The 18,813-nt window shown below is 38.1% G+C and overlaps 3 protein-coding genes across 4 annotated transcripts; all 3 read left to right on the forward strand.

Moving 5' to 3' along the window:
* The first annotated feature begins 268 nt into the window (after nt 1-268).
* dnajb14 (DnaJ heat shock protein family (Hsp40) member B14) lies at nt 269-4,654 on the forward strand. The gene is made up of 8 exons (XM_077571886.1): nt 269-446; nt 1,958-2,120; nt 2,329-2,474; nt 2,551-2,745; nt 3,026-3,111; nt 3,191-3,300; nt 3,470-3,642; nt 4,047-4,654. The coding sequence occupies exons 1-8, from the start codon at nt 314-316 to the stop codon at nt 4,169-4,171; spliced, it is 1,131 nt and encodes a 376-aa protein (XP_077428012.1). The 5' UTR covers nt 269-313; the 3' UTR covers nt 4,172-4,654.
* Nucleotides 4,655-5,186: 532 nt separating this feature from the next.
* pla2g12a (phospholipase A2, group XIIA) lies at nt 5,187-8,726 on the forward strand. The gene is made up of 4 exons (XM_077572144.1): nt 5,187-5,524; nt 6,355-6,431; nt 6,700-6,865; nt 7,919-8,726. The coding sequence occupies exons 1-4, from the start codon at nt 5,320-5,322 to the stop codon at nt 8,035-8,037; spliced, it is 567 nt and encodes a 188-aa protein (XP_077428270.1). The 5' UTR covers nt 5,187-5,319; the 3' UTR covers nt 8,038-8,726.
* Nucleotides 8,727-9,575: 849 nt separating this feature from the next.
* Nucleotides 9,576-18,812, forward strand: LOC144055358 (caspase-6-like). 2 transcript variants are annotated; one of them, XM_077571268.1, is made up of 8 exons: nt 9,576-9,642; nt 9,955-9,999; nt 13,474-13,516; nt 13,590-13,739; nt 13,819-13,895; nt 15,950-16,125; nt 16,189-16,339; nt 17,282-18,812. In XM_077571268.1, exons 1-8 carry the CDS (start codon nt 9,612-9,614, stop codon nt 17,515-17,517), a joined length of 909 nt encoding a protein of 302 aa, XP_077427394.1. In that variant the 5' UTR covers nt 9,576-9,611; the 3' UTR covers nt 17,518-18,812. The 2 variants fall into 2 exon arrangements, with proteins under 2 accessions (XP_077427394.1, XP_077427395.1); XM_077571269.1 differs by having other exon boundaries at nt 9,587-9,642; nt 9,958-9,999.
* The last annotated feature ends 1 nt before the right edge of the window (nt 18,813 follows it).

Here is an 18,813-nt window from a genome sequence, read left to right on the forward strand (position 1 = left end):
TTTGGGGGGGGGTGGTTAGGGATGTTTTCTCAATATGCTCACAAATTAATTTTACCTTCTGCCATCTAGTTCGGTGGGTCACTGTAAAAATCGATGTAGCAATGAACATGGATTTATTTATTTATAGAAAAGAATAATTTTGTGAAATCGAAGAATTTCTCTCAGCACACCTGATAATCGCTTAAAAATCCCACAGACATCGATATAACCCCCCCCCGCGCTCCTACCATGACGTGTCAATCAAATAGGGGCAGATCACGTGGTATATCATGTGACCCGCCCAAGGAAGGAGGAGGGAGGAGGAGGAAAGAAGATGGAAGGGAACCGAGACGAGGCTGAGAAATGTATCAACATCGCGTCGAAAGCCATCGAGGCGGGGGACAAGGAGAAAGCGCTTAAGTTCCTTAACAAAGCGGAGAAGCTCTTCCCCACACCGCGAGCCAAAGGTAAGGCGTTGTTTCCGGCTAGTCGCGTCCCCGGTTTAGGGGGTCCACCAGGGACGACAATCCAGCCGGCCAGAATGGTAGACCGACCGACCGTTTATTCACATTTAGATACGCAACATAAATTTAAATGACCATAACGCTACGTTTGAAAGTCAGTGTGTTAATTTAAAAAACGGTCACCAAGAAGTGAAGGCTTGTCAAAAGCTAATGGCGAGCTTGTACGCTAATCAACAAGCTAAGCTGTTTATGCGTGTTGGCTCGTTTACAATTGACCGTCGTTTACATTTCCAACTATCATGAACATGTTAAAAAAATTTCGCCCAAAATTTGTATATTTTTGGCGTAGTTGTAAGCATTAGCACCACCTTGGCTAACTTGAAATCCTACAAAGCGTCACTGCTGTCAGAACTGTCAGCGCCGTGACGTCATCAACATGAGCCGTATGGTGAGTTAAGGCAAATTACGTAGCTAAATCCAGGTTACTTTGCACGACAAATTGTCCTTCCCTAAAAATTATAAATCTAAGCAAAATAATATTTTAAAAAATCTAAATACATAAATTTAAAAACGCACCTGAGTCTACTTTTGTTGTAAATTGGTGCTATATAAACACCATTGAATGGAATCGAAATTTATTTTTTTAATTCTGTGTTTTAGATTTAATCTTTTTTTGTTTTTTTGTTATGTAAAACCAGTGAACATTTTGGTCTACAACAGTGTTTGATAATCAGAGTTGATTTTAGGACCATTGTCAGTGAAAGGTACAATCACAACTAGTTTTTTTTAATTACAAAACTCTCACAATAAATCACCAAACAAAGGTGAAATGATTGAATTGATGATCTTGCCTCAATTAACTCACATTTATAAATACAAAAATACATGCATGTAATAGGCATAATAAGTATTTATGTTCCAAGGAATGTTCCAAGAACAACATCCAAATTTTGCGTGAAAAACTTACAACAAAACAGTCACAATATTACAAGAATGTAAAAAGTTGTGATATTATAGGGAAAAACTGTGCCCCAAATTTTACAGGAGTAGCCAAAATATTAAGGGGAGGAAAAATGGCAAAATACAGCACAAAATATTTGGAAAATTTGCGAGAAAACAAAACAAAAATTGTAGATGATGATGATAATAATAATAATAATAATAATACAATTTGAGAATTAAGTGTAAATGTAAGGGGGAAGTTTGTTTTTTTGTTTGCTTTATAGAGGAACAAAGTTACGATGTTATAAGCATAAACTTAAGAAATTTAGGAAAAACTTTATCCAAGCAATGATTCAGTTTAAATGTGTAGATAGAAATAATACCTAAATAAAAGTTTCAAAACAACCATTAAAGCTTAGTTAAATACTGTACAACTAACTGTGCTTCACCAGTGATTTATTTGCATACCATTAGAGGGAGCCCACATACCACTGATGGTACTCGTACCACACTTTGAAAATCACTGCTGTTAATCGATGGGATCTTGTCCTCTTATTTTCGTTTTATTACAGCCTTGTTGGAAGCGCTAACCAAGAATGGGAGCTCTGCGGCTAACGGCGTGCATCGGAGGCGTGCGGCGGAAGATGGCAGAGCGCAAGCGGCGAAAGAACGCGAGTCCACGGGGGGCGAATCCTCCAAGGTGTTCACGCAAGAACAGGTGGAAGGCGTCCAAAGGTGAGAGTGCTGGTTTAAAATTTAACAGGGGCACTTGTTAATGTTCATTTTGAGACATTCATCCATCTGTCTATTTTCTGTAGCGCTTAGGCACATTATTACAATTTTAAAATTGCATCTTTACTACATTGCGATGTCAATTTGATTAATTCGTCAGTCCTCATGTGTATTTTGTACCTGTTGATCTTATTTTTTTTTTTTCTGTCAGAATAAAGCGCTGTAAAGACTACTACGAAGTTCTCGGCATCACCAAAGAAGCCAGCGAGGACGAGCTGAAGAAGGCGTACAGGAAACTGGCCCTCAAGTTCCACCCGGACAAAAACCACGCTCCAGGAGCAACGGACGCCTTTAAAAGTACATCTCCCCTCAGTCACCTTTTTATACAATTCATGTGCTCTAAAACTAATAGGAGCTCCGTGTCCTTCGGCAGAAATCGGTAATGCTTACGCGGTGCTGAGCAATCCGACTAAACGGCGGCAGTATGACCTCACGGGAGGCGAAGAGCCAAGCGGACCGGGTCACTCGCATGGCGGTGGCAACGGCTTTGACTTCCACAGAGGCTTCGAGGCAGACATCACGCCTGAAGATCTCTTCAACATGTTCTTTGGAGGAGGATTTCCTTCCTGTGAGTCACACACGTACAAATGTGGCAATCAGGGCTGCAACTAACCATTATTTTAATCATCGATTAATCTGTCGATTAATTGATGAATTGGATTCAAAAACATGTTTTAATTTACATTCCTTTATTCACAAAAATGGCATTAATTCAGTCTGACCGTACAGAAAATGTACAAACAATTATAATTCAGTTCCTAGTTTGGTCTTGATTGTTTTTCAATGTGAAAGATGATGTTTGCAGCTGTGGACATCAAATGTACATTTTTTTTTTTTTTATCTCTCAGCAAGCGCGCAGTCGTTCACCAACGGCAGGACGAGCTACAGCCATCACGCGGATTACCGGCAAGAGAGGACAGATGAAAGAGGAGACGTACGTACCGTGGTGTAGTGAGGCAGCGTTGCTGTTGTGTCTTCATTGTATGTGTTGTTAAAGTTGTTTTTCTCTCCAGGGCGGTTTCTCCATGTTCATTCAGCTGATGCCCATCGTGGTCGTGATTTTGGTGTCAATACTGAGCCAGATGATGGTTTCTCCGCCTCCTTACAGCCTCTACTCTCGACCGTAAGTTCTGCATGCAAGAAATGAAAATTAAAAGTGTATATTTAAACACCAAAATGTAAAAAAAAAAAATTTTTTTTTTTAGCTTCATGCTAATATTGTGAACCACCATAAAGTGGCTACCGTAAATTAGCTTAATTACGCTAATTGTAACGCCACGGATTCTCCCAAGGTCCACGGGTCAGACGGTGAAGCGGCAGACGGAAAACCTGCATGTGGATTACTACGTCACCAGAGACTTCAAGTCGGAGTATAAGGCGGCGGCGCTGCAGCAGATCGAGAAAAGTGTGGAGGAAGACTACGTGACTAATGTCAGAAATACCTGCTGGAAGGAGAGACAGACAAGTAAGAGATTCAGCTTTTTATGACATTTCTAGCCTCCCTCATGAAAAATAAAAAGGCTTCTCAATAATTACTTAATAATCAAATAAATGCATTAAATGAAAAAATATATGTTCAATAAGTACAAATATTATTAAAGGTTTCATTAAATAGTTTTAAAAATATTATGCTGCATTTAATAATAATAAAAAAACTTCAGTTAATAAAACGACATGAATTAGATTGTCATTAAATTATCAAGTGGTTCAGATAATGGTTGGATTATATTAAATAAATAATAATGCCATTACATAAATAATTATGATTTAGGTTCAAATAGGTATAAATAATATATTTTACACTTTAATATCAAGTACACTGAATTCAATTTTAAATTGCTATTTTTTTTTTTTTCCCACCCACCCCAGAAATAGACCTGTTGTATGCTGCCAAGGTGTACCGGGACGACCGCATGCGCAAGAAGGCGGAGTTTATGACCATGGAAAACTGCAAAGAGCTGGACAGACTAAATAATCTCTTTCGAGGCGGATGACTTTCTTAGACACTGTTAGATGTTATAATGTATACAAATGTAGATGTGTGTATGTTCAGGTTTTTTTTTTTTTTTTAAGATGAGTATTTAGGAGTAACACGACAAATTCCTACTGAGAAAAAGTAGTACTTAATGTTCACCTCACTGTTCCATCCTAAACAAAGTCTCGACATTCCGGAGAAGGGTTCTTCTGCTGTTTCATCAGAATCATGAGGGATTAAAAAAAAGTATTGAGTGCATCCACTTCCCTGTTGTTCATGCCACCAATCAGCTTCCAGCATGACATAAATATCCATGTGGAAAACGGAAACGTCAGTGAGTGGAAGGAGGAAAACTGCAGTCACTTTGGGAACGGACGTGCATTCATACAAGATGTTTGTTTGTTTTTTGGACCTTTATGCAGTTATTTAAAGTAACTATAGAAGAAAGTGATTTTCTTCCACGCTCGCTTGTCAAAGGAATAAAGTAATATTAATAACTGGAGGTGTTTGCTTCTATTTAGACACACACACACATTGTGGCCTCTACTGTGTGTGCAGTATTTTTCAGTTAAAAATTTTCACTTAACTTTGCTCTCTTATTGACTATCTTTTACATTTCCTATTATCTTCTGAGTTGGCAAACTAATTGCTAATTCAAAATTCAGTGATCCCCAACCATATTAGTTTGTCAATTTCAAATTACTTACTAGATGACAGAAATCACATCACTTTTTAAAAACTTACTCATAACAAAATATTGCGTCACACAGGAAACGCAAACGTTTCCGTACATTCTCATTGGTTTATCCTGACGGCGCTATCAATGCAACTCGGAAATCAGAATATGTTACAGTATTCCCACCTTCGACTGGAAAAGGCGCATTATAACGCTACTTGGGATTTGTCGGAATTCCAAATAAATCCGCGACATTTAAGATTAAGAAAAATATAAACTGAAACTATTTCAATAACGCTATTAGACCACTTCGCGGTTCGGGATTTGTAAAACTCCAAATGTAATGGAATGCAGCACGTGTCACGTGATTGCCTTAATCCCGGAAATGAACGCTTTTTCAAGAAAATGGAAACAGTCGAAAATGCCTTAAAGACAACGCGTATTGCATGAACTCTCTGTCACTATTGGCTCTTCTTTTTATCTAGCCGGTCATGCTAACGATTACCCATGTTGTTTTCATCCTGGTCGTATGCGTGGCGTCCGTGTCATGCTGTGGACAGAAAGCGGAGACTCCCGACTGGCGAATGACTCTGAAAACGATCCGCAATGGCATCCATAAAATCGACACGTACCTCAACGCTGCTCTCGACCTGTTCGGCGGCGACGATGGCTTGTGTCGGTACAAATGTAGTGACGGTAGGCAGATTTTATTACATTTTTACGTTTTGTTTTTTATAATTGTACTTAAGTGCGTCAGCCACTGCCAGCCAACTCGATCTTGGTACCTGCGTGTTTTTCTTCCTTATTTGTTTATTTATTGCTCAGAGGTATGAAAATGACGCACACTGTAATAATTAAGTAAAAGTACAGATAGGTTAAAAGTAGAAGCACACATTCAGCTCTTAAAGTAAAAGTAAAAATCTTTCTGACATCATGATCAGCCACAGGGCGGTATGGCTAGCGGTATGGAAATGTGCCTCAGAATTTGACAAATAAAGTTTTGTGAAATGTTTTTTTTTTTTATTATTGTGGGGTTAACTTTACCTCCCTATATTTACTAAACTCAACTTTATTAATAAAACTGGCAACGGTGATGATGATAGATGAATGAATAAGTAGTAAAAATACAGATATGTTTCAAGTGTAGGGAAAATACTCATGTAAAGTACACATGATGATGCTAATAATAATATAATGATATTAATAATATTTATTATTATTATTATAACTATTTTTATTATTATGCTTCAGATTTTACCTAAATAGCTAATGTAACTTCCTACCACTGTGTATAAAGTGAATTAGTGTCATCCACTCATTTGAAGTCCATTGCCAAACAAAGCATTGCCTGTGTTCTCTTGGATGCCTTTTGTTTATCACTGAGGGTTTTTCAGTATAAACTAAAGCAGCCTAAATACTGCAGTTTTAATATCTCCGTTGCACCTTGAGTGGCACACGCTGTTGATGTGTTCATCACATTGGTAGATAACAGTGGTAGCGAGTTCACCTTTGCTCTCCTCTCTCAGGTTACAAGCCGGTTCCTCGTCCCGGATCCAAGCCGCCGCCGCCCAACGGTTGTGGGACACCGCTCTTTGGAATCCAGGTGACGCTATTCGAATTTGTGTAAAATGCAGTTTTTTAAGGCTGTGAGAAAGTGGCTTCTACATCTGTTGGCAGATACTTGTTTGAATTGGTTGAAAATGTTCCCCCTCATTCTGCATTGGTGCTGTTTAATTAATAGTGACAAATAAAAATGCCGCCGTTGTAGTTGGTTTAGTTTATACAAAACATCAGCATGGGGCTTCTCATACTACCCCCAGAGCCAGAGTATTGAAAAATGCTGGCAATGTGAAAGTGTGTTGTGTTTCCAGTTCGACATTGGCATCCCATCCATGACCAAATGCTGCAATCAGCACGACCGCTGCTATGACACGTGTGGCCGCGACAAGCATGACTGCGATGAGCAGTTCCAGGACTGTCTGGAGACCATCTGCAGGAACGTGCAACGGACCTTGGGATTGGCCCACAGTGTTCAAGGTAATTCAGGGCGCAGGCACTCAAGTGAGAAAAAGGCAAGGCAACTTTTTTGTTTCATACATGAGGTAATTCAATGTGCTTTACATGATTAAAAGTAATAACTCTTTTTAGTTTAAAATGTCTTACGTTAACTCAAATCCTGCGTCGCATTGTGGCTAACGTTAGAATCCTGGTTGTTTATTACGGTGATTGAAATCCTTGTTGTGGTGGATGCTACATGCTAAACTAGCGAGCTAGCTGGTGAGAGGCGGCAGGAAACTACTGTAATTACATACGTCACATAATTTTTGCAGGGACTACTTCTTATTCTACTTTTTTGGGGTTGTTGTCAAATACTTTTGGTGCATTACCGCCACCTTTTTTGATGAGAAAACAAGTGAGCCAAGATTTTTTATTTTTATTTTTTATTTTTAACATCTATTTCTGTTGACAGCAGGCGGTAGTAGACTGTTAAAATGGCTGCACTCTTTGATGGATAAAAACAGGTGGATTAATTTGATCAATAATTATTCCAAAAACACAATATTAAATCAGTACACTGTTTTTTTTAGACTAGTAGGGGCACATAGAACTTATTAATGAAAATAACTTTAAAGTTGTTCTTTTTGAGTTTGTTTGTTTTTTACATCTCAAAATTGAGCTGCAATTTATTTTGTACACATGATAATTGAGGATGTTAAAAAATTTAGCAGCTTCCAAGTTGTGATTTAGTTTATTTTTAATCATTCATAACATCAGTTGTTATTTTTTTTAACACCAAAACGATAAATAAGAATGTTAAAAGATTTTTTTTAGAATTCAGGGAAATTAGTTTTGAGTTTTTTTTTTATTATATCAATTAAGAGCATTGAAAATGTATTCCACTGTGTTAGCTAAAGTGTCCAGTAGAGGGTGCAACAGAGGTTTTATTGGTTATGAGAATGACTTAGAGTACAGTCAAATACAATACTGACTTTAAAAAAGCTGAATCTATTTGTTCCTTAAGAGTGAATTTTTGCTTTTTGTATTCATTTTGTGAACTCAGTTGGTCCTTTTGTGTCTTTCTTTGCTCAGCGTGTGAGTCTGCGGTGACGCTGCTGTTCGACGCCGTGATGCACTTGGGATGCAAACCGTACTTGGACAGTCAGCGAGAGTCGTGCGTGTGTCAGTACGAGGTGAAGAAGGAGCTGTGACTGAGTTTGTGGATGGACTTTTGATCTAATGATATCAGAGGCTCCACAAAGTAGACGTTTCTCAGGGATAGAGCTGCTGCTTTTTAGAAACCGGACTTTATAAATACTCACTTTTGACTGATATCCTGTAAATAATTTGAAATATTTATAGTTTTTTTCCCCCCTGTGTGTTCAATGGGTTGGTCCCAATGGTTGTTTTTTTTGGGAAAGTGGGGTACACACATACCGATAATCAGATTGATTTGGAAAATTTTTCCCCCCTCCTTTGCAATCAATGGACGTCTCTAAAAGATTGCCCTGTGGCTTGGGGTGTGCTAAGTGATTGATTTAAATAAAATAAAAAAATAAAAACTCTGGGCTGGTAATCGTAAATGTTAAGCCTGTTCAATATTTACAATTAAAAAAAAAATATATATATATATATATATGTTTAACACTGGACACAGGGATTGTAAACATTAGCCAATTGGCACTACTCTACGCTGCCTCTCACAGCTCATTTGTGTGGTTTGTAGGTCATCAGGACTACTTGCACTATAAGAGCACTAAGTGTTGATTTGTTGTTTATTTTGCTCGCCTCACATTTAAAAATCTGTTAAGATGTTAAAAAATTACTGTGTGTACCTTGCTTTAGTTGGATGGGATCCAGTCTGCAAAAGATCATTAAAATGAAGATAATTTATTATTAATTACCTCTGTGTTGGGTGTCTTTTTGATAACTGTTTTTGTGTGTGTGTGTTTTTTTGTGTTTTTAATGCCCAATTTACTCTGCCAAGAGAACGTGACAAATGTTTTGCACGCTGTATGCTTGTCATGAATGATTACACACAGTGTGGCTACAATTGTGAAAATAATTAAATTACGGTCAGGCGCTCTAAGTTTTTCCAAGCCCCACGGGCATTGGCGGCAAAACCTGTTCAACAAGATATGCAAGGAGTTACAATTTAAACAACTTCACATTCAAAGACACACTGTAAGTATATATATATATATATATATATATATATATATATATATAAATCCCTGAGGGAGGATTCAAGGGCCAAAAATAGGGAGGAAGATGTTTAAGGAGACAATGAAACCAATAAGATGCAGAGAAGGATGTCTGCCATAGATGACAATTAATCACTATAATTGGCTGTTAGCTAGCAATTCAATGCAATATACATTGAAAATGCATCCAAAAGGGGAAAAAAACAAAACATTAGGACACAAGGAGGAGACAGGCATACAAGAAGAGGATGGGAAGGAAAGGATGAAGTCAAACGGGACAAGGGCACGTGGAAAGAGACGGAAATGAATGGAAGGAGGGACTCAAGACGAGTGAAAAAAATAATAAATGAAAGAGACAAGGAGCAGGATCTGACAAGGAAACGAATCTCGAGTTACATTTCCAGATTGTATCTTCCAAATGGGGTGTAACGCAGAAGTGCCCGATTTGATTGACAGCTCATGGTGGCCAATCGTCCCCCAACTGTTGACCAATGAGCGCCGAGGGGGGCGGGGCTGATTAAAGTATCTGTGGGGGAGCTGGTGAGTCGTTGTCACAGCGAAGGTGGAGTAAAGCAAAAAACATGTCCCAAACCGGAAAACGCTACTGTACAGGTAAAACAACATTTACGTGTTTATATAAGCATACATTAAATGTACGTACATGTGTGAATAATGTATGTGGCGGAGAAAAGACGCGAATGATTCTTAGCAAAAGTTTAAATCCAGTAGTTGTCTTCAGCCTGCCTTAGCGATAATTACCGTGGCGTACACACCTTTGTCGTAGCTGTCACGCCATTTTCTTATAAAAGTGTTATGAAGACGCAAGGCAACATTTCAATTGTACATTGTTGAAATGTTTTCTTTCTTTCTTTCTGTCCTTCTTTCTTTCTTTTTTTCTTTATTTCTTGGCTTCTCTTTTTCAAGCAGAAAGTGTTGCCATGGACCACACGACTGTCACAGACAGCAGAAGTAAGTGAAGAACCAGCTTTTTATTTTGGCAAAACTGTTCAGGTAAAGAAAAAAAGTCTTTTGAAAACGAAACAAAAAGTGTCATGTAAGGGTTAATCATTACCTTAACAGGCCTATGGCTCTTTTATAGCATAGTTTTATAGCATCAATTTAGTTCACTCATAAATGATAGCAGAGTTCATATTCACAGAGATCTTTTGTTATAAATATATGCGCAGTAATTAGGTTTTGTAATAAAATATGACTGATATAGTAAAGTTGAGGTTAAGTTCTTGTTCTGTCAACTAATAGGTAGCTATCCATGTATGACAATGGCATCATGGTGTCTAAAAAACAAAAAAAATGATATTTTATAATGGATATAAATGTTACAAACATAAAACCCAGATATACCTGTTGTTGTTGTTGTTTTTGGGGGTGGGGGTGCGGGGGAGGCAGTAATTGGCAATAATAAGCCAAGTTGCGTCAGTTTATAGGCTTTTATACAATACGATACGATATACTTTTATTTTCCCTGTGGGGAACTTTTTCCTGGACTCCTTCCAGCTGCAGTTTACACTAAGGAAAAAACAACAGAATAGAAAGAGATAAAATCAAAATTAAATGAGAAGTGCAGCAGTAGTTTACAGTAAGAAGAACAACAGAATAGAGAGAGATAATTAAAATAAATAAGAAGTGCAGCAATAAGTAGAAGTCTTCACAGAAGTATACATGTGTAGAGAAGTACATACATGAGGACTGTACACTGTACACACCCATATACACACACACTCCTATATATATATATTGCACCACTTAGTTAATGTCGGTTATTAAGCAATTTGATGGATGTCGGCAGGAATGAGTTCTTGTAGCGGTTCAGCCTGGTTCTGGGGGCCCTGAATCTCCTGCCGGAAGGCAGTAGCTGGAACTCATGATGCAGAATGTGAGTCGGGTCAGTAACAATTTTCTGTGCCAGTCTGGTGACGGACCGCTCATAAAGCATCTGTAGGGAAGGATGATTCCCGACCCCCATGATCTTCATGGCAGTCCGCACCAGACCGGCAATCTGTGACCTTGACTGCACAGTCAGGTTGCCGTACCAGGCCGCAATGCCGTATCTGATGATACTTTCCAATGCAGCCCGGTAGAGCAACAGCATGATCCTCTGCTCCACTCCATAGACCCTCAGTCTGCGTAGGAAATAGAGACGCTGTTGGAGTTTGGAGCAGAGACTTCCAACGTGTACCCTCCAGCTGAGTGTGTTGTCAATGTGGACCCCCAGATACCTGTATGAACCCACCTGGCTGATGTGATTGCCTTTAATGACGACTGGCCCGTGGTCACCAACAGTTTTTGGATCAAATATCACCTCCTCTGTCTTCCCCACATTGAGCACAAGATGATTCTGGTCACACCACTGGACAAATTTCTCTATTTCTGAGAAATAGTCCAGTGGGCTACCGCCGGCCTGCAGCAAGCAACCCTGTGGGGCGCCTGTGCTTATCAATCTGGGTTCCGAGAGGGAGCTGTTGACCCTGACTTGCTGTGTGCGCTGTGTCAGGAAGGAGTGATACCACCTTGCGATGTACGGGTTCACATTCATCTCCTTCAGTTTACCCAAAAGCAGGTGCGGCTGCATTGTGTTGAACGCTGAGCTAAAGTCAACGAACAACACACGTGCATAAGCTTTAGGGACGTGCAGATGTTTGCTGACCAGATGTGTGATGCTGTTGATAGCATCGTCAGTGCCGCGACCCATAAACCCAACGTGTATTTGTAAACGTCAAACACAATTTAAAATATTGACATAACATTTTTGTTACTGCGCATCTTTAATGAAATTAACATAAATATTTTTGTAAACATCCAAGACGACTTGAATCTACCATGTTTTTGGAAACATCAAGTCAGTCTAGAGTCTTCGAAAAACCTACTGTACATACATGCTTTTGGAGACAAAAACAGCACTTAAATTGTATTTTTTTTAAACAATTGGGAGTCTTCAACGAAGCAAATTTGCATGTTTTTATGAACCAAGAAGATAGCGGGGTCATCATGAAACTACCAGATGTGTTTATGTAAACAATTTAAGACCATTTCAAGTGTTTGAGAAACCAAACTCAAAAACGTAAATCTTTGGTTGGTAAGGACATTTTTGTCTACGATTAACCACACGTACATACATGCTTATACATGACTATTACAATGAAGCTAGCATGATTTTGTAAACAAAGTAAGAGCGAGATAACTAAAAAATATTCAGAGTGTAATCGACATATTTTTGTATCTATAAGGCAATTGCGAGTCTTCATTGAAGCTAACATATTGCTGGCATTGGGCGGAAACCTTTTATCTCCAAAAACACACCCATGTGATAACTGACTAAAAGTATGTGTGTTCATGAACATCAAAAGACAATTTATGATCTTCGAAGAATACTCTTTTTTTTAACTATCAAAGACGATTTAAGATCTTCACCGAAACTAATGCACATTTTGTAAAAATTGAAACCAATTGTGAGACTTCAATTAACAGATGTTTTTGCAAACTAAGAAAAAAAATCTTCAAAATACGTAACATACATTTTGTTGACATACAGGGATGTGATTTTTCCGCTAATTCGCGGAATTCCGCTTTTTTTATCCCCCCCCCCCCAAAAAAAAATCGATTTTTTTTTTTTTTTTTTTTTTTAGTAGTTCATTGTGTATGCACATGACTCCGACAGATAACATCTTCTGCTATAACAAAGACATTTGTGGTATGCTCTAATATGAGTTACTTTTCATTTGGTCATGATATAATTATTTGGTCATGCTCCCCCCCCCCCCCCCGGCTAAATTTTCCGATAATTTCACTTTGGTCAAATCACATCCCTGGACATAGACTTGAATTTTAACATGTCTTTGAAAAAAAATGTTCATCAACAATTTTGAGCCCTGAAACGACTCTTGTTTTTGCTCGCCACAATTTCACCACATAAAACTAGTGCACAAAAAAATCCTGACTTACCGTACATGTTTTTTTTTAACACAGAGTATAACCAAGCCGGGGTGTCATCTTTCTCCAGCTGTCAGCCTGCTATTGAAAGCAGCTAGCACTCTAAACTCGCCAAACAATGGCTGCTTGACCCCCGTGTTAGCAGTGCTGATGCACCTGTAATTGACGCTAACAAAGAAAAAGAAAAAAAAACACTTTTGCGGTTGTTTAATTCCAAGTTAAACTAAAGGTATAAAAAACCCTTGCAACCCTTGCCATATTAGTCTAGTGGCACCTAGGACAATAATGCTCTAAAATATAAAAAGTGTGTGCCCATGTTTCATGAGTTTTGGCCCAAGTTTAGACGCTCAAAAAAAGCATAATTTTTCTTTGATTGGTGAGTTTTTGTTCATGTTTAGGCCCTGAATCAATACGGAGAATAGTAATCATTTCTACAGTAACAATAAGGACCTCGGGGCCCTAATTAAAGCCTTGATGCAATGCGTGTCATTTCAGCTCTGTGCGTCCAGAATCTAACAGAGACGGATGCCTTCATAAGGTACGCTCATACTTTCTCAAGTATAGTCCAGCTGGTTCCTGCCGTTAATATTCAGTGTTCCGTGGTCACACAGCGGTAATATTTTGGATCCCGCCGAGGAGTACAAGATGGACTACAAACGACGAGGCCAGGCGCTCATTTTTAACCAGGAACGCTTCTTCTGGCGCCTTGGCATGAATGATCGGCATGGCACCAACACCGATCGCTACAACCTGGAAAACAAGTAAAATCCATCTCCATTTCTGACAAATGTTTTATTAATTTTTTTATAAAATTGCAATGCGTTTCTTTGTCTCTTCCAGGCTGAAGGCACTCAACTTTGACGTGAGAGTTTATGACAACTACAAAAATGAGGAAGTCCTAGAAATAATCTATAAAGGTGATCGCCTAAAACTCAAGTTTCTTTCTAGATGCTTGTAAGCAAGATTACATTAAAAGCTGTTTAGCTGAAAGTTGAAGAATAATCCAACGTACTGCATGCGTAACATTGAAGACAATTTAGTCTATGATTAACTTAATGCACACTTTTTCATGAACGTCACAAACTATATAGGCAAAGTTCAAAGCCAATTTAGGTCCTATCAAAGAGTATTTGAACTTTGAAAGGTATGTAGGGTCTTTGATGGACCTAATATACGTTTTTTTTGTAAATATTAAAGACAATTAATTTAGTCTAAAGTGACCTTTAGTTAACGTGTAATTTCCATGAATATTAACGATAATTTAGTCTTCAGTGAAAGTAATGTGTTTTTGCTTTTCTTAATTCTTCACAATTTTTAATGCTGAATTTAGTTTGTTCCTGCTTGTATTACGAATATGTTGCGCAAGGTTCTTGATATGTGTGTATTTTATTTTGCTTTATGAAGCCATGGCTGTGGATAGTATGTTAAACAATGACTTCTAAGCCATGTTGTTTGCTTGCTATGGTGTGAAAATTGATATAATTCTATAATTGTAGTTCTATTCTTAACTTTGACTGCCAGACGTTTTCAGAAAAGGGATGCCGTGGGTGCCAGCCGATTTAAGCATTTTTGACTGATCTTTCAAGGTCCACAGAAAATTATGTGTTTGGACTATGGAAACACACATACTACCAAATGAAAGATTGAACTCTCATCTTTCATCAGAAAAAAAAGTTTGTTTCTACCTTATTCCGTTTTTCAGTAATCAACAATAGAAAATGGTTAGTTTCACCTCTGTTTTGAAAAAAACGTCTTTTAACGTCTTTGGCACTCCTCCATAGGATTTTACTAAACGTTATTTAACGTTTTTGGCAGTCAAAGAGTTAAATTAGATTCTTATAAAATTTGTATTCAGACATGACCACCACCAATGGCTACTACAAAGCTCTGCCATTGTTGATTGGTTCAGTTTGTTGGCTATATTGTAGTGATAGACCAATCTGGGTTTTTTTTCATACCGATACTGATTATTAGTAGTCAAGACGACCAATAACTGATCTTTCAAGACAATATCCATTTGCATTAAAAGAGAAAATATGAGCGTCAAAATTAATTTTTATTTTAATTTTTTTAATTTTAAACAAATAATTGACAGCTTTGTTTAAAAATTCTAACAAAAATGGCAGGGAGCTTCTAGGGTCATCAACATGTGTTAAACTAAATAAAAAACTAAGCAAGTAAATAGTTCCCTCAAGTTTTCTACTGTAAATCAAAATTTCTAAAATGTCAACATAATTTCTTAATTGTATTTTATTTGTTTATTTTTTTTTATTAAAAAGTGTAGGGTGTTCCCGGTGTCAGCATAATTTTTTATAAACTGGAAATTTAAACAAACCCATAAATGAAAAGTTCCCTGTATCTCACTGAGTGACAAATGCATGCGAATCTAGCTAATTTGGGGTTTTCGTCAGGGTTTGTAAAAGGTTTCAAAATATCTTCGCAGACAGTAAAAAAAATGTCTGAATATGTTTGAAATGTCTTTGTGACAAGAACTGTCTGTGAACATCTTACAAATCCTAATGAAAAACCTAAATTTCGCTACATTCGCAAGCATTCACGGCTCAGTGAGATACCAACTTTATTGGCCTTCAGATTTGTAAAAAGGCTGATGCCGATATTTGGCATTTTGATAAATATCGGCCTAGCCCATAATAGTTCTATCCCGACTATATTGTATATGGATTAATGGGCAGCTGGTCTTTTAGGGGAAAATTGAGGAAAATAATAATGAAATAGCACCGATTAAAACTGGAATGACAAAATGGTTCCTCAAAGGATTGAAGTTGTCTTAAATTTCCAATATTTGATTGATGTTCGTATTTTTTCAAATCATGTGTTTCCGTAGACACAGTTTCAAATGTTCGATGTTCGCAAATAACAATTAAGAGTCATGGATAAACCCAATGAACTTTTTTTTTTTAGTTTAAAACAAAACAACCAATTTGTAACGGTCCACCTGCTTCCCCACCAGCCGCCGAAGCTGACCACTCAGATGCCGATTGTTTCGTGCTTATTTTCCTGAGCCACGGCGAGGACGAGCACGTGTACACCTACGACGGCAAGATCAGCATCCAGCGCATTACGTCGCTCTTCAAAGGAGACCAGTGCCAAAGCCTGGTTGGGAAGCCCAAGATCTTTGTGTGGCAGGTACGCACCATTGGCGCAATATCGCTGAGATAGATGAAAATGAAAACGTCCGCCCACCAACAGGCGTGCCGCGGAGACAAACACGACGAACCTGTGTTGGCCTGTGACGCTGTGGACAGCGAGTTGAAGACAAGCGAGGTGGTGGTTGACGCTAGCGCTGTTCACACGCTCCCGGCCGGGGCCGACTTCATCATGTGCTACTCGGTGGCGGAAGGTGACCAGCTAGACATACTTTTTTTCTATGCTAATTTTGTCTTTGATTTACCTTTTGTACCTATTTTGACAACCATTGGTTGAAGTATATGCTGCAACTAATGGACACTCTTTTTATGGCCTATTGGTATAAAAATATTAAGACCAATTAAAAAAATAGAAACTAATTATACCTAATAAACTAATTATAACTACCTTAATTATGTAAGTTCCTTTTGGACCAAACTGAATTAATAATAAATATTCATAATAATATATATTTATTTATTTATGTTGGCAAAAACTTAAAGTTGGAGTGCAGCATGTGCACTGTGCAGCACGATGATTTTTTGGGGGTACAAAACTTAATTTTAACTATAATTTTTAACGTAAAAAACAAATGTTAAGACAATTCTTTGAAACACTATAATTATGCAAGTTCCTTTTGGATGAAACAAAGCTTATTAAATTTGTCATTTTAAAATTTAAAAAAGGTGCAAATGTATACATTTAAGCAACTCAAAAATTTGTATTAATCTTTTTTTTTTTTTTTTTACGATTTTGCAATAGTGGAGGGTAATAATTGAAATTGTAATTAAATTTCGATTAATTGCACAGCCCTAACTGAGATTACGTTTTTGTGGATGGTAAAAACTGGAAAAGAAGGTCACATTTTTGGCCTTCAAGTGCAGCCTGTGAATTTCAGTCAAGTTTTTGTGGAAGGATGGGGGCAAAAACTAAATCAGACCCTGAATCGGGATGAAGGAGGGTAGGGGCAAGACTAGCACTTCGGCTACATTTGAAGGGGTATGAATGATGTATTTGGCACTAGTGATGTACCCTTAATTTTTTTTTTTAAAATAAATTAGCCAGACCCCACTTGAAGGCGTTTCCCCCCCGTCCTAATCAGGTCTTCATACAGCATTATAACCGCCATCCATGTCCATGGTGTTCCACTCACAAGGTTACTACTCGCACCGGGATACGGTGAACGGTTCGTGGTACATCCAGGATCTGTGTGAGCTGCTGAAGAAGTACGGCGAGACTCTGGAATTCACCGAACTGCTGACGCTGGTCAACCGCAAAGTGTCCTCGAGGAGCGTTCAGAGCAGCAGGGACAGGGAAGCCATCGGCAAGAAGCAGGTGCCGTGCTTCGCCTCCATGCTCACCAAGAAGCTCTACTTCCGCCCCAAAAAGTAAACATTCTGCCACTTCTTGCGTCCATCTTAAACGTCTTAACAAAGAACAGGAATTAATCCTGTTTTCGCCGACATTCCCTCTTCTCTTATTTTCTTAATCTGCTTCTTGTGTGAATTAAAATATACAGTAACTGTAAAGCTCAACACATTTCTAGAAATCAGCTAGCGTGGCTTGCTACGTGGAGCTTTTGTTCAGTCAATGAACCTGCAGTACTCAGAGTCCTCCAGTTTAGTGTTGAGCCTTTTTGAGTCTTGAGGGGCACCGTAGTTTTTGCTGAGAAATACAATTTGTTTTGTCCAGTTTTCTACACAGCGCGTGACTGCTCCCCTGACGTCGAATACCTCACAACAAACAGGGACTCATTAGCCAGGAACTTTCGATGCATCTTGCGAAACAAAAATGACCTTTCAGTCGCTTAAATCACATGCCCCAGGGGATTTTATTTTTTTAGTCCAATCAGTTAACTCTTATCATCCATGAATCAGAAAGTAGCCTGCTAGCAAATTAGCCCATATAGAATATAACACACTCCCAATTATTTGGTTTTAGGAATTTACATTTACTTTTCCGTGCTCGTTTCCTGAGGAAATCCTTTGGTCCCTGGATTGCAATACGGTATGGAAATCCCGTCCATTTGTGCCAACTAACAAATGCGCCATCACACAATTTTGACTCTTTTTAGCTTAGCACATCAGCTTTGTGCAATAACAAAGATTCTATTTATAATGACAACCTTGAACTACACACACTTTTCTTTTTCTAAAGTTAAATAAGTGGTATCCCTCTAATGGGTATTTCACGTTTTAATGATGACAAACTGCGTCCTTTACTTAAGAGTGGACCACATTATGTGACTTTTCTTCAATATGCTGTTTGTCAAAAAAAAAGAAGGGAATTCATGTATGTGCGTGTGTGTTTGTATTAGTTTTTCAAGTTGTCAGTGGTCAAACTTGTATTCAAAAGTGGGATTTTTTATTTTGCACCCAAAACAGCAGCTGACACTAATGATGACTGTACCTCAGGGAGTATGGGTGTGTGTGTGTGTGTACATAAAAAAAAAAAAAACTTTTGCTACTTTTGTAAAGTCATGTGATGGTACTGGAACAACTCGCAAAATCTGGTCCCGTCTTACTCATCTGTCTTAGTGCAGTTAGTTGTCTGTGACAAACAAGAGAATCAGCAAATGAGTTTTATTTCAATATTCCAGTTTTTTTTTTTGTATCCGTCCCCCCCCTCCCTCTTCCAAATACAACTGTCATTATTTCCAATTAAAAATACAGCATTATGAAAATAAAC

This window comes from Vanacampus margaritifer, chromosome 7 (assembly GCF_051991255.1).
Source record: "Vanacampus margaritifer isolate UIUO_Vmar chromosome 7, RoL_Vmar_1.0, whole genome shotgun sequence".
Classification (NCBI taxonomy): domain Eukaryota; kingdom Metazoa; phylum Chordata; class Actinopteri; order Syngnathiformes; family Syngnathidae; genus Vanacampus; species Vanacampus margaritifer.

Coding starts and splice junctions, on each gene's coding strand:
- dnajb14 (XM_077571886.1), top strand. CDS start 314: ATGGAAGGGAACCGAGACGAGGCTGAGAAATGTATCAACATCGCGTCG. Junction 447..1,957: donor CCCCACACCGCGAGCCAAAG/GTAAGGCGTTGT, acceptor GTTTTATTACAG/CCTTGTTGGAAGCGCTAACC. Junction 3,301..3,469: donor TACAGCCTCTACTCTCGACC/GTAAGTTCTGCA, acceptor GATTCTCCCAAG/GTCCACGGGTCAGACGGTGA.
- pla2g12a (XM_077572144.1), top strand. CDS start 5,320: ATGCTAACGATTACCCATGTTGTTTTCATCCTGGTCGTATGCGTGGCG. Junction 6,432..6,699: donor CACCGCTCTTTGGAATCCAG/GTGACGCTATTC, acceptor TTGTGTTTCCAG/TTCGACATTGGCATCCCATC. Junction 6,866..7,918: donor ATTGGCCCACAGTGTTCAAG/GTAATTCAGGGC, acceptor TTCTTTGCTCAG/CGTGTGAGTCTGCGGTGACG.
- LOC144055358 (XM_077571268.1), top strand. CDS start 9,612: ATGTCCCAAACCGGAAAACGCTACTGTACAG. Junction 16,126..16,188: donor CCAAGATCTTTGTGTGGCAG/GTACGCACCATT, acceptor GCCCACCAACAG/GCGTGCCGCGGAGACAAACA. Junction 16,340..17,281: donor GTGCTACTCGGTGGCGGAAG/GTGACCAGCTAG, acceptor TCCACTCACAAG/GTTACTACTCGCACCGGGAT.